This window comes from Doryrhamphus excisus, linkage group LG4 (genome assembly GCF_037039965.1).
Source record: "Doryrhamphus excisus strain RoL-2023G ecotype Guam linkage group LG4, RoL_Dexc_Guam_v1.1, whole genome shotgun sequence".
NCBI classification, from domain to species: domain Eukaryota; kingdom Metazoa; phylum Chordata; class Actinopteri; order Syngnathiformes; family Syngnathidae; genus Doryrhamphus; species Doryrhamphus excisus.
In genome coordinates this window covers 21699181-21712500 of record NC_136360.1, presented here as the reverse complement: position 1 = coordinate 21712500, position 13320 = coordinate 21699181, and the positions used below count along the sequence as shown (strand labels likewise).

General features: G+C 40.8%; 1 protein-coding gene across 5 annotated transcripts in view; it reads right to left on the bottom strand.

Moving 5' to 3' along the window:
* The window catches only part of tle2a (TLE family member 2, transcriptional corepressor a), a 54276-nt gene extending 52589 nt beyond the window's left edge, over positions 1 to 1687 (bottom strand). For all 5 annotated transcript variants that reach the window (XM_058074019.2, XM_058074020.2, XM_058074021.2 and 2 more), the window contains exon 1: positions 930 to 1687. In XM_058074019.2, the coding sequence (XP_057930002.2) occupies positions 930 to 953 (24 nt within the window). In that variant the 5' untranslated portion in view covers positions 954 to 1687. The remainder of the gene's footprint in view (positions 1 to 929) is intronic.
* Between the last annotated feature and the right edge of the window lie 11633 nt (positions 1688 to 13320).

Below are 13320 nucleotides of genomic sequence, written 5' to 3'. Positions count from 1 at the left end.
CTGAAAACATTTCCGTGTGGACAGCACCTGAAATCAGTCCTCGCCCCAAGCTTTGGGTACCATACCCAACTGTAGTACGCTCCATTTACAACTTTTAACAATGGAACAGAGTTAAAATGAAGCCAACGCTTCATCTTGATCATTCTGAAGCACGTTTTAGACCAGGGGTGGGCAAACTACGGCGCGGGGGCCACATCCGGCCCGCCAAGTGTTTGAATACGGCCCGCCCAATCTTTCCAAAGTATTTCATTTAAACTCAACATACAACCTGGCATCATGGCCTGAGCCAACCTTTTGATGGTTTTATCAATTTTGTTTTTTGATATGGTCTGTTGTTTACAAAGTGCTCCTGAAAAAAGGGACACAAGCACATAATTATAATAATAATTTATTATTATTAGATTATTATAATTATTATTAGAACTATTATGATTATTATAATTATTATATTAATGCTAATTATTTTATTAATTATATATAATATTATTGCTATATTTGCATATTTTATATAATAATAATAATTTTAATTTTATTGTAATTATTATAATATTTTATTATTTTTTATATATTTAAATATAAATATAAAATAATAAATAATAATAGCAGATTGCATGACAAAGTTTGCCCCCCCCCCCCCCTGTTTTAGACAGTAGAAGGTCAACAACTGTGTTGTGCTGTGATTTTCATAAATTCAGGGTGGTACCCTGCAAGGGCAAAGCATCTAGAGAAGGTGTCATCGAGATGAGTCGACTCACTTCCACCCTCTCAGCCAACAGAGCAAAAGGACAAACTCGCACTCTTCTGCTTCCTCCTCATCTCCATCTCCATCACGCCGCTCTGGTACGGTGTGGAGGTGGGATGGAGTCTGAAGTTGTCTCGCTATTAACAAACGAGTCGCCGCAAGATGGAAGATAAGACGAGCTACTCACCGGTGGTCGGTTTTGAGGGAACATCCTGGCCGCCGACGTGCGTCTCTGTGCGGTTCTTGTCCTTCTCTCCGGAAAAGCTCGGTCGAAGAATACGAGTCTCAGTTGTGGTTCTTTTTAGAGATACATTTGTCCCGCTGTGAGAGAAGAAGGGAACGACGTCAAGGTGGAAGCTGCTCTCCGCTCGCTCATTCCTCGCCTCCTTTGTTCTGGCTGCGGCTCTCCCGGAGCACCGCCGCCCAGCTCTCGACGCTCGAGGCCGGGGGGCAGAGAGGAGCAAGGAACGCTCGGTCCTCTCGTTGCGGACGGAGAGCTTTCCTCCGGTTCGGCACAAAGTGTCCAAACTTCCAGTTTCAAGCGACGTGTGGTCGGCGTCTGTGTCGCAATAAAGAGGGGAGAGTGGTTGTGTTGCTTGCGGACGGACACACAACAACAACAACGGCGGCAGCGGCAGCACATTCAAATGCAACCGCAGCCTCTTTTGTCTCCCTCGTTGGTCTGCACTCTTTTCACACCGCCTCACCCTCTCCCCCCTCTCTCACCCTTCAATGGGACATAACATATGAGTGGTTTCTTAAAGGGGGAGGGGGACACCTAGAGACACCCCCACACGCTCACGTACTTTGTTTTAATATTATTACCAATCTACTCATTTTGGATTCAATATCACTTGGGCTGCTTATATGCTTTTCTTGTTGGAATGCAATTTATATTTAAGTATGCCAATTTTATTTAGATTTTTTTCAATTTCATTTAAAGAGAAGAAAAGTGTCCGTAATATAGTTCTCATTGATTGAATGAAAATCTCCACGTGGGGCTGGGTGAAAAGCGCTGATGAAATAAGCCAATCCGCGTCCGGCATGCCCACGTGGGGGATAACTGTCCTTTCCCTGATTGGAGGGAAAAAGCAGCACGTCAATCAAGGAAGGAATAAAGGCTCCCGTTGGAGTTAACCCCTTCCTGACTAAAAAGGCGTAGGGGGAGGGTTCTTGTGATGTGAATTCCGGCTCTTTCTAAGAGACACGGTGGTTTTGACTCGACTCACTGACAAGAGTCGACTCTTTTGGCTATCTAGTGAATTACTAGACCGTTTTTACTTATAATCACTCACACTTCTCGTGAGAGAACTTAAAGAGTCACTGGCATGATTCACCAACTTTTTTCCATTTTTGAAAGCAAATAGTTTGTTTGTTTCTTTCGGCTTTTTCCTAATTACAGAGTCGCCACAGCGGATCTTTTTGATCCGCATACTGATTTTTGGCTTGAGCCCTTTAAATTCCGGAATGCCCTTCCTCACGAATACCAATGATAAATTTGCAAAAATGACATTCATAGTTGAAGGCGCCAGCCATGACATGCTAGCGCTCGCAGTTCAGTCTCGTTTCCACAAATGCTGCCATTGAAGTACAATCACTCGGATAGAATAACAAATACAATAACTAGCATGATAAGTGTCTGCCAGTGTTAACATTAATGAAAATGGCTAAAAACTGTTACTATGCTCATGTTAGCGTTAGCATGCTAATACTTAGCATGCACCTGGCATAATAGTGATAAGCGTTTACTTGTGTCTACTTGTGAAATTGGATTTAAAAAACCTAGTACGCTAATGTGACCATGCTAACAATGCTAAGATGCTAACGGCATGATATATAGATTGAAGAAGGGAAAACAAAAGAATAACTAGCGTGATAGAGCTAAGTGTCTGCCAATGTTAACATTAATGAAAATTTAAATGAATAAAAAATGCTATACTAGCAATGCTAACATTTTAACGTTATCTTGCTAGCACTTATCACGAGACCACAAAGTTTTTCAATTTATATTTCTAAAAACACAAAAAAATGCAATTTTAACATCAGCATGATAACAATAGTAACATGCTAAAGTTAGCACACTAACACCTGGCATGACAGTGCAAAATGTTTATATAAGTGTCAACCTATGAAAATGGCTAAACATGCTACTATGTTAATGTTACCATGTTAACATGCTAATGTTAGCATGTCAGCATTTAAGTGTTTTTATGAGTATGTTTTTATGCTACAATGCGTATGGTAGTTTGCTAGCAATGCTAACATTAACATGTAACACCTAGCATGGTAGCGCTACGTGTCTGCAATATGGTGATACTGATAAACTAACTGCTAGCATGCTAACACACCTGATTGCGTTGTGCTTCTAGATGTTGGAATGCTTTCAATCATATGAGAAATGTGTTTGAAAAAGGGCCCATTCGTTTTCAATGGGAAAAATCTTGTGGGGAAAATCGAGTCGTTCACTTTAAAGAGTCGGCCTTAAAGAGTCGTTTCGTTCATCCCTGCCAACAAGCATCTTGCTGTGGCGTGGCAGATTGTATCAAGATTCAGCGGTTTTCCGCTTCCTCGCCACAAAAGCAGCTGGTGCGGCGTGGAATGCTAACATTTTGTCCTTGTTGGCGCGCAAAGATAAAAATGATGTGCATCATCATCATCTTCGTCAGCTTCGTCATCATCCCTTGTGTTTTGCTAATCAGCACCTCAAGGGAAGGACTGGAAGGACCCGCGCTGGTGTGAATCTTACAAGAGCACACGCACACACGCACTCTCACTTTGCATGTGTGCGTGATGTCTTCATTGGCTGGAATAGGGAGAATTATTCCAGCGAAAAAAAGAAATAAATGGTTGAAAATTGGTATTCTGGTGGCAAGACCCCTTTAGCAGGGCTCATAATTAGAGGGAGAGATATTGAAAAAGCAATTTCTGACAGTGGAAATCACAACCTGCCAGAGGTGGAGTTGGAAAATATACTGTCAATGTGTGTGTGTGTGTGTGTGTGTGTGAGAGAGAGAGAGAGAGAGGCCAGGGGGAGGGAGGAGGAAGAGAATAAAGGATGAAGGACAGCATGGGGGGATGCTGAGAAAGACGAGTAAGTGGGGGGGCGGGGGGGTAGTGCACACCAGTGATGAAAAAAAAGTGTGTGTGCAGATTGTGTGAGGGAATGAAAGGAGAATGGAGCGAGTGAAGTAGGAAGGAAGGAAGGAAGGATGGAGGAAAGAGGAGACACCTTTTATTGCCATTTTTTTTTTAACCCTTGTTGAATTTTAATTTAAACACTGCTGCCCCCCCCCACACACACCCCCACTCCTTCACATTTATTAGAATAAAAAGCCCCCCCCCCTTCCCCTAAAAACGAGGAAGTGCATTGATGTTGTGTGTTTGCAGGCGGGGGCACAGGAAGCCCGGCATGGTGTGTGTGTGTGTGTGTGTGTAATAATATAGATAATAGAAAAAGATAAGTGAAGGACACACACTGTATATGAAGGTGTGTGTGTGTGTGTTGGCTGAGCTCCAGTGGTTAAATAGGTTCTCTCTGCACAGCCATGGGACATCAAAGCCCCCCCCCACCCCACTTCCAAAACAATGGGGAAGAAGATTTTGGTTTTAGCTTTCCCATGCGAGGTCGTAAACACGCCGCTCCCTCCGACACACGTATGCCGAGTGTGAGTAAACACATGTTGACTCGCATTCCGCATGCACGCCTTCTTCCCGAGGCAACAACAATGCAAAGCACCCCCAGGAGGGGGGGTTTGTCAGGGGGGGGTGGGGGGCAGCCGGCATACCTTCATAATCACAACTCCCAGCCAAGGAACGCCGGTGCTCATAGGGAGGCTTGGAATGAGGCGTCGGTTAAGTTGACAGATGACTTCATCCGTCTGTGGTCACACCAAGATCAAACGGCGGCGTGTGATTTTTATTAGGGGGGGGGGGGGCACCATCATCATGGAGGGAATGATGACATCATAACAATAAAACATTAAAAAGGAGGTGAGATTAGTACTTTCTCCTCCTGCCTGTCATTAAGACTGTTTGCTATCAGAGGTGCCCGATAAATCTTTTCCATGCTGGAGCCTATCCCAGATGACTTCAGGCAAGAATTTTTTGCAATAAATCAGAAAAAGCCCATCAAGCACACAAACCTGAAACACCAGCGCCACGCCATTTGACAAAGGGTTTTACCAGAGACCTCCATGGCAGCACACTAGCTACTCGGAGCGTGTGCCTGAATACAGTGCACCATGCTGGGTCACATGTCTTTGTAACTAGCTGCTGCCCACATTGAAGACCTAGTGTTGAGGTAAGAGTGAAACCTTTGTCAGCTCAGCACCAGGATGTGGACGCCCCCGATGACTGGGTTTGCCTTGGGGCCCCCACATGACTAAATAGGCCCCTGCTAAGAAGTGTAGCACTCATTAGTAAGTCTTCTTCCTCCCAATCAGTCCGTCTCTCCCTCCCTCACAACCTTCCGGTGTACAACAACAACTCCAGAGTCATTGACACTTAGCATTGTGTGTTTGGAAGGCCACCAATCTTCATCTCCATGTCTTAAGGTTTAAATCCATGATCTAAAAGTTCTCTATTTCTTCTCCAAATGTTTCATCCACTGTCTGGTACGCCGCCATGATTGTTTACCTGAGTGATAGTACTTCCATCATGTCACTTTTGCCAATGCACCGTTCGCTTTTACAAACTGAACAAGGTGGAACACCGAGTTGATCAATCATGTCAGGCATCCTTTAAAATTCATTATTACAGTTTCACTTCAAAATCAAAGCTATAAAATCTTTTATTTATTTATTATTATTTATTTTACCAAAGGGGACCTATGATGCTTTTTTGCTAATAGCCTTTTCCCACCACAATTACTGGCTCTACCCAACTTTTTAAAACACTAGTAGTCCCACAAAACACATTAGACGTTACCCATGCTAAAATGCTAAAGCTACTTACCATTAAGAGACGTCTTGAAGTAACCTCTTTTCTTAAGAAACCTGGGACTTTCCAGTCTCTGCATTGGGGATCTAATGCAGACTCCAAATTGTCCATAGGTATGAATGTGAGTGTGAATGGTTGTTTGTCTATATGTGCCCTGTGATTGGCTGGCCACCAGTCCAGGGTGTACCCCGCCTCTCGCCCGAAGACAGCTGGGATAAGCTTCAACACCACCACGACCCTCATGAGGATAAGCGGTAGAAAATGAATGAATGAATGAATCACCCTTTATTATCAGCTCCTATACCAGGGGTCTCAAACACGCGGCCCGCGAGCCAAATGTGGCCCGTAGGACACTACTTTGAGGCCCCCGCCTTGATATGAAAGTTTAATGTTACTGCGGCTCGTGCAAGTTTGATATGGATGCTGTATGGTATCATGTACCCAGAAAAAATTATTACGTTTGATTAATGTTCATGTTAAAGGTTAAATAACTGTTAATAGTTATCCTCCCTATCCGTGTGGAAGTGGTAAGTTTTTTGGCTATTTAAGTTGAAAGGAAATAACTTGAAGGCTACCGTTTAGGTCGCTAGCTCTCTAGTTTGCGAGTTAGCATGTGGCTCAAGACCCTGCAGTTGCGCAATATGTTGTAAATAAAAAGAGTATAAATGTGACTATAGTCGTGTTTTGTCATGTCTACAGGGCTCTAATAATGCTTTGTTCATTTTAATCTGAAAAAAATCATTTGTCTACCCACCAACTATATGTGGTTTCTTAACTTTTTATTATTATTATTATTATATTTATTTATTTATTACTGATTGATTGATTTTCTTTATTCTTGATTTGTTTATTTATTTTTCATCTTATTTTGTGTAGAAAAATAAAAAGTAAGATATTTAAGAACAGTGGAATGTTTTATCAGAGCTTTTATTGTAGAAAATTGGAACCAAAGTGAAGTTTTTTTTAATTTTTTTGTTTTTAATAAATGCGTTGTTTTTTTTTGGAAAACCTGATGCGGCCCAGTCTCACCCAGACCCGAGCTCCAGTGGCCCCCAAGTAAATTGACCCCTGTCCTATACCATTTATCAACTTCTAGAAAGTTGGGTTCGCTGCTAGCGGCAACAATATCGGACGTCCTTCTAAGCACTCAGAAGTGTGACCAACCACAGAGGAGTGGGCGTACCTGGAGGCCGGCATGGGTGGATTACACTAAAACAGAACATTTTCTCAGAAAGCTCGAAATCCAAGCAAATCCAACTGGAATAGGTGCAGATTCTGGAAGATCTAGAAAGCCATGTGTGCTGGTTATGGTGTGTAGCTGATCTATAGGAGTCCACAACTGAAAAATGAGCACAATAGGTTCCCTTAAATACTTGGTCATAACCAAAAGGAGCCCCGAAATGGAGGCTCCACAGCCGCAGGTTGCCTACCCCTGTTCTAAATCTACTTTGTGCTCATCTGCACTTTGCAACCACGGCCTCCCCATTCCACCATCTTTAAAGATAGGGTCACGGATGGCAGTCAGACATGGCCTCAGTGTTGCTGTCACAGGGGTTCTACTGACCCCTCCATTCAGCCCCACTGGGACCTCCATACCAGGACGACACCGCCCCATCGCCGGCCCTCATCAGACAAGCCGGGTGTCAGAGGAGAGACGGCGTAGTGATTTATTGCTCTCTGCTCCTCAGGGACACAACCCCACCCTTATACAAGCACACACACACAGCATGGACCACCCCCTGCCTGCTATATCGCCCCTTGGGGAGGAGAAGGGGGTAATGACCCACATCAGCAGCAGCTCACACACACACACACACACACACACACACACACACACTTGGAGGCAAATCCAAATAAAAAGCATGGCCGACACACATGATAATAGCACATAAAAGAAAGGCTTAACGCCCACAGCCGTGTGGAGGAGGGACCTCAGGAAGTCCACTAATGTGGTTTTCCACGCTCCAAAAGTCTCCTTCGTCATAAGACAGCATTTACTCTCTTTACCACTTTGACACACAACATAACACCAGGAAAAGCTCTTCATACAGGACATACAAAAACATGTTTGTGTCAGGAGGAGTGGTTAGCGCACAGGCCTCACAGCTAGGAGACCCGAGTTCAATTCCTGTGTGGAGTTTGCATGTTCTTCCCGTGCATGCGTGGGTTTTCTCCGGGTACTCCGGTTTCCTCCCACATTCCAAAATCATGCTAGGTTAATTAGCCACTCCAAATTGTCCATAGGTATGAATGTGAGTGTGAATGGTTGTTTGTCTATATGTGCACTGTGATTGGCTGGCCACCAGTCCAGGGTGTACCCCGCTGGGATAGGCTCAAGCACCCCCGCAACCCTCGTGAGGATAAGCAGTAGAAAATAAATGGATGGATGAATGTTTGTGTCAGAGTGAGAGGTCTCACTCGCTCACATTTTGTATTTGCTGAACGTTTGTGGGCGAGTTTAAGAGCTAATATGCTAATAATAAAGAAAAATGGAACTGTGGCCGTTTGCAGGCATACCTAGTCGAACAGTTCAACCCAAGACACACTTAGGACCGCCCCCTCATTTGAATAGTTTTTCCTTCAGCATTTCTATGAGGACCAAAACTGCCAAAATAATAAATAAATAAATTAATTAAAGTGAAAATAAAAACAAAAATCAAAAAAAATCAAAAAATTAAATACAAAAAATAAATATAAATGGAAATAAAAACAAAAATAAAAAAATATATACATGAATAAATAAATAAATAAAGGCAAAAATAAATACAAAAATAAAAACAAGATTCAAAAATTTAAAAAAATTATTTTTGTTTTTATTTCCATTTATATTTATTTTTTTGCATTTAATTTTTTTTCATTTTTGTTTTTATTTCCACTTTTATTTATTTATTTATTATTTTGGCAGTTTTGGTCCTCCATAGATCTGTGATTAAATGCAATTAATTCTGAGTTAACTATGGACAAAATGCAGTTAATCATGATCAAATATTTTAATCGATTGACAGTCCTAGTAAAAATACATGATTATACTTAAATAAATACATTTCAAACCTCAAAGAACAGCTACAAAAAACCTAATTCATTCATTCATTCATTCATTTTCTACCGCTTTTCCTCACGAGGGTCGCAGGGGGTGCTGGAGCCTATCCCAGCTGTCTTCGGGCGAGAGGCGGGGTACACCCTGGACTGGTCTCCAGCCGATCACAGGGCACATATAGACAAACAACCATTCACACTCACATTCATACCTATGGACAATTTGGAATGTTTTTGGAATGTGGGAGGAAACCGGAGTACCCGGAGAAAACCCACTCATGCACGGGGAGAACATGCAAACTCCACACAGAGATGGCGGAGGGTGGAATTGAACCCTGGTCTCCTAGCCGTGAGGTCTGCGTGCTAACCACTAGACCGCGGTGCTGCTTTGGACCGGAAAAAGCAGCCCCTTGGTAACAGTTGTGTCTGTACTGAAGATTTTGGCATTCCAAAAATCCTTTTTCTGTTTTTCCTCAGCCTTCCTTTGCCTCCCTCTCTCCTGTTGCTGTGCGGTTGTGCTATGCTGTGTGTGTTTAACCCCTCCCCTCCCCCGCACAGTGTGGACACAGGGACGTCGTCGCCACACATCTTGACCAAGTACAGAAAAAAAGACAAGTAAAAACCGAATCGTCATCGTTCATCTCAAAGAGCCGATTCGTTCGCAAAGGAAACATCAACACTATGTTGGGTAGGTTCAAATACAGCCTGACACTACTAGTTTCCACTCACATTTTTCACTTGAGATACTAAATTTGAAGTTTTATCAGCTGTGGGGGCAGTCAAAATATGACTGGACAAGAAACCATTTTTATAGAACACAAAATGATGACGGTATGTTTTGAAATCAAACTGACGCCAAACTATATTATTGTCAACAATGCAATATTTCTTTTGCTTTCATTCTGTAAATCTGCATCATTAGCCTTTGTGACATGTATTTTCTCACAGGCAACGGTACTGTCTGTCAAACATTTGGAGCATTTCTTGAAATGCCAACTTTTTCATCAGTATTAGTGTCATTATTATACTTTTGAATTGTTGCATTTGAATGTTCGTCTCCCCATCCGACATCTGGGTGAGTGATTGGGAAAAATTATCTGGGTCGGGGGGTGGGGGGGGGGGGGGCATGTTTGGGATGGGGAAGTTCACTGCTGTGTGGTTACCGTATGCTAGCTGGCCCTTCAAAGGAGCAAGCCACAAGGTCTTGACCCAGGAAGTGCCTACCTTGTTATGTTATTGTTGAGTCTTGACCACGCAGGGGTGTTACCCTTTCCTGAGTGGACCAGTGTGTGTGTGCGTCTGGTCTAACTGGCTCCAGCTTGTGTCAATCAAAGGTGTGTGTGGGGGTGTTCTCAACGTCTGCAGCCTGCAGCAAAGTTGATAAGGTTGCCAGGCAACAAGTGGAACAACAGTGCATCCATTGGTTAATTCCACAGTACTTCTATTTTCTAATTGTAGTTAACTCTAAGTCCACCTAGGAGGCCAATGTGATGGTTTATATTGGTACTCTTTGCAGATTTGGAATAAGAAGTGAATCCAGTCAGTGGATCAGGAGTGAAGCAGGTGGTATCAGACTTGCAAATCCATCCAGCAGTGCTGTCACTCATCTCACAGGACTAAAAGTCATGCCTGTCTCTGGCTGCACCCGTCCACAGGGCAATACTTGACTACGTTGGTTGTGGCACCGCTCACAATACAACCTGGAGAGGGACTGAAAAGTTAGTCGAGTTGTATGTTTGCCTCGTTAAAGGGGAAGTGACCTTGCCCATCATTCCCGATCCTTATGTGGAACATCAATACATATTTCCTTCCGCAAATAATACCAGCTTTAAGTCTTTCGTGACTTCGTGGAGATATCATTGATGTACAAGTTGAGTAATTCTGGTCCCAGTATTGACCCCTGGGGTACTCCGCATGTAATATTTCAACTTGCAGACGTGTGTTCGTCTAGCTTCACGTATTGCTTCCTGTCAGCTAAGTAGCTTTTGACCCATTTCAGAACTAATCCTCTTATATAATGTAGTTATTAGGATGCCATGATTGATTGTATCAATCAGATCCATGAATACTGCGGCTGCACACTTCCTATGATCTAGTATAGCGTTAGTGATCAGTGGCATGGAGGTAGAAATGTTCATATGCTGATAGTAATTTGCCTATTGTTGAATAGCTTCTGAATAATTTTAGAGAATTGCGGTAGTAAGGAGACTGGCCGATAGTAGATAGTAAATTGGTGTTTGTCACCGTTTTTTAAAAATTGGAACTACCTTAGCTGTTTGTATTTCTTGGGAGTATCTTCCAGTATGAAATGATAAATTACTGATGTACATAATCGGTTCTATGATCTTGTTTATGACCGTTTTTACAGTGTTTTATATTTGGATTCCATTACAATCAGTTGATGTTGATTTACAATTTTTGACAACATCAATGATTTCCTGTTTTGTTACATCTGTCAGAAACATCTGTCCTTTGTTTTGGAATTCATTCCTCCAGTTTGGGACCAATATTGACAAAGTAGTTATTGAACTTTTCAACTGTTTCATTCATATCATCATGGTAGGTGTTTCCCACCATGAAATAATTGGGGTAGTCTGTCTTCTTGTTACTTTTCCTGATAATACTGATGCTAAACCCTTGTACAGTAACCAAGCTACAGGAATATTGTTATTGTAGTAAATAACACCAAAAACTGTATTTATACTGTATGTATACTCACTAGCCGCTAGTCCTGGCATCATTCAATTCAGATTCAATTTACTTGAGGACTGGAGCACAGGTTACATGCTGGAAGACACAGACATCCCAAGGAGAGCCGACATCGGAAGTGTTTTTGCTATAATTATGCTGCTGTTAATTGATGGACGTAGCATAAGCTAATTGTGCGATGTGAAATCAATGCATGAGTTTTGGTACGGTTTTAAATCATCAAAATGTACCAAGATACTCTAAGTCAGGGGTGGGAAAACTTTTTGACTCGCGGGCCGCATTGATGGGGGGGGCAGACTATATATTTTACACGTAACAGTCCACCTGGTATTATTGTATCTGTGAAATTGTCATGCAATCTGCTATTATTATTTATTATTTTATATTTATATTTAAATATTTTTAAAATAATAAAATATTATAATAATTACAATAAAATTAAAATAATATTTATGATTTTATTATTATGTAAAATATGCAAATATAACAATAATATTATATATAATTAATATAATAATTTGCATTAATACAATAATTATAATAGTCATAATAGTTCTAATAATAATTATAATAATAATTATTATTATTATGTGCTTGTGTCCCTTTTTTCAGGAGCACTTTGTAAACAACAGACCATGTCAAAAAACGAAATTGATAAAACCATCAAAAGGTTGGCTCAGGCCATGATGCCAGGTTGTATGTTGAGTTTAAATGAAATACTTTGGAAAGATTGGGCGGGCCGTATTCAAACACTTGGCGGGCCGGATGTGGCCCCCGGGCCGTAGTTTGCCCACCGCTGCTCTAAGTATTACATGTTATCATCAATGTACTTGTTCCTGATAATGCACAGAAAAGGGAAATAAATAAGGACAGGGTGTATTTACAGAGAAATGCTGCCATCTAGCGGTGCTTTGCCGGAATCAATAAGTACGGTTTCTAAGGGTCCAACCATACTTGTATTCCAGTACGGTACTTAAAAAAAAAAAAACAGCATTAAAAGAAAAATATCTCCAATGATTCAATAAAAATAAAACAAAAATATTTCAAGAAAAAACTTCTCCTCCAGCACTTTTTTAGTAGCATGAAAATGAAATATTAAATAAATCCAATGTTATCTTTATATAAGTCATAATATTACGAGAAACAAAGCAACTTATAAATAAGTGAAGTCAAAATATTATGAGAAAAATTGTCTGAAGAACATTTAAAGAAAGTTAAAACATTTGTAAATAATTAAAAAAAAACAGTGTAAATAAATAAAATAGATGTCATTTGACAAAAATAAAAACAAACTATTACAGTTTTTCTCGATTGTTTAAACACATTTTGTGAAAGAATGCCTCATATTCTCAGAACTCTACACACAAATCCAAAAATCACACACTCAATTCTCCTGCAAAATGAAACTTTACATCCAAAAAATGGGATTACATCATATTCATCATGACTCGGGCCTTTTTGTGTAATATTTAAGAATTGTTTTTTGGGTTTTTTGGTATTTTTTTTTTGACTCAGAAGACAAAATTACACAGAAATATATTTTTTTATTTTTCACATAAAAACAATGTACGAAGTGTTCATCACAGCCAACACAAAGTTCCACATACAGTGGTCTGCATCTAAATGTATACAGCTTTAGTTCAAGAAATAATAATAATAAAATAATAATGAAAAAATCAATGAATAACAAAGCAAAAGACCATCACATGTTTAACCATGTGATGAGTCAGTGTGAATAATAGGAATATTCATTTGACTCTTTTGAGTGGCATGTGTGTTCTTGGTGAAAACAAGAAGTTTACTTCATGAAAATTGTGCCAAAACTCAAAATTGTAGTGTTTTGTAAAAAAAAAGTGTGTTGTAGATCTGCAGTTTGAGTGTAAAGCAGGAATTGT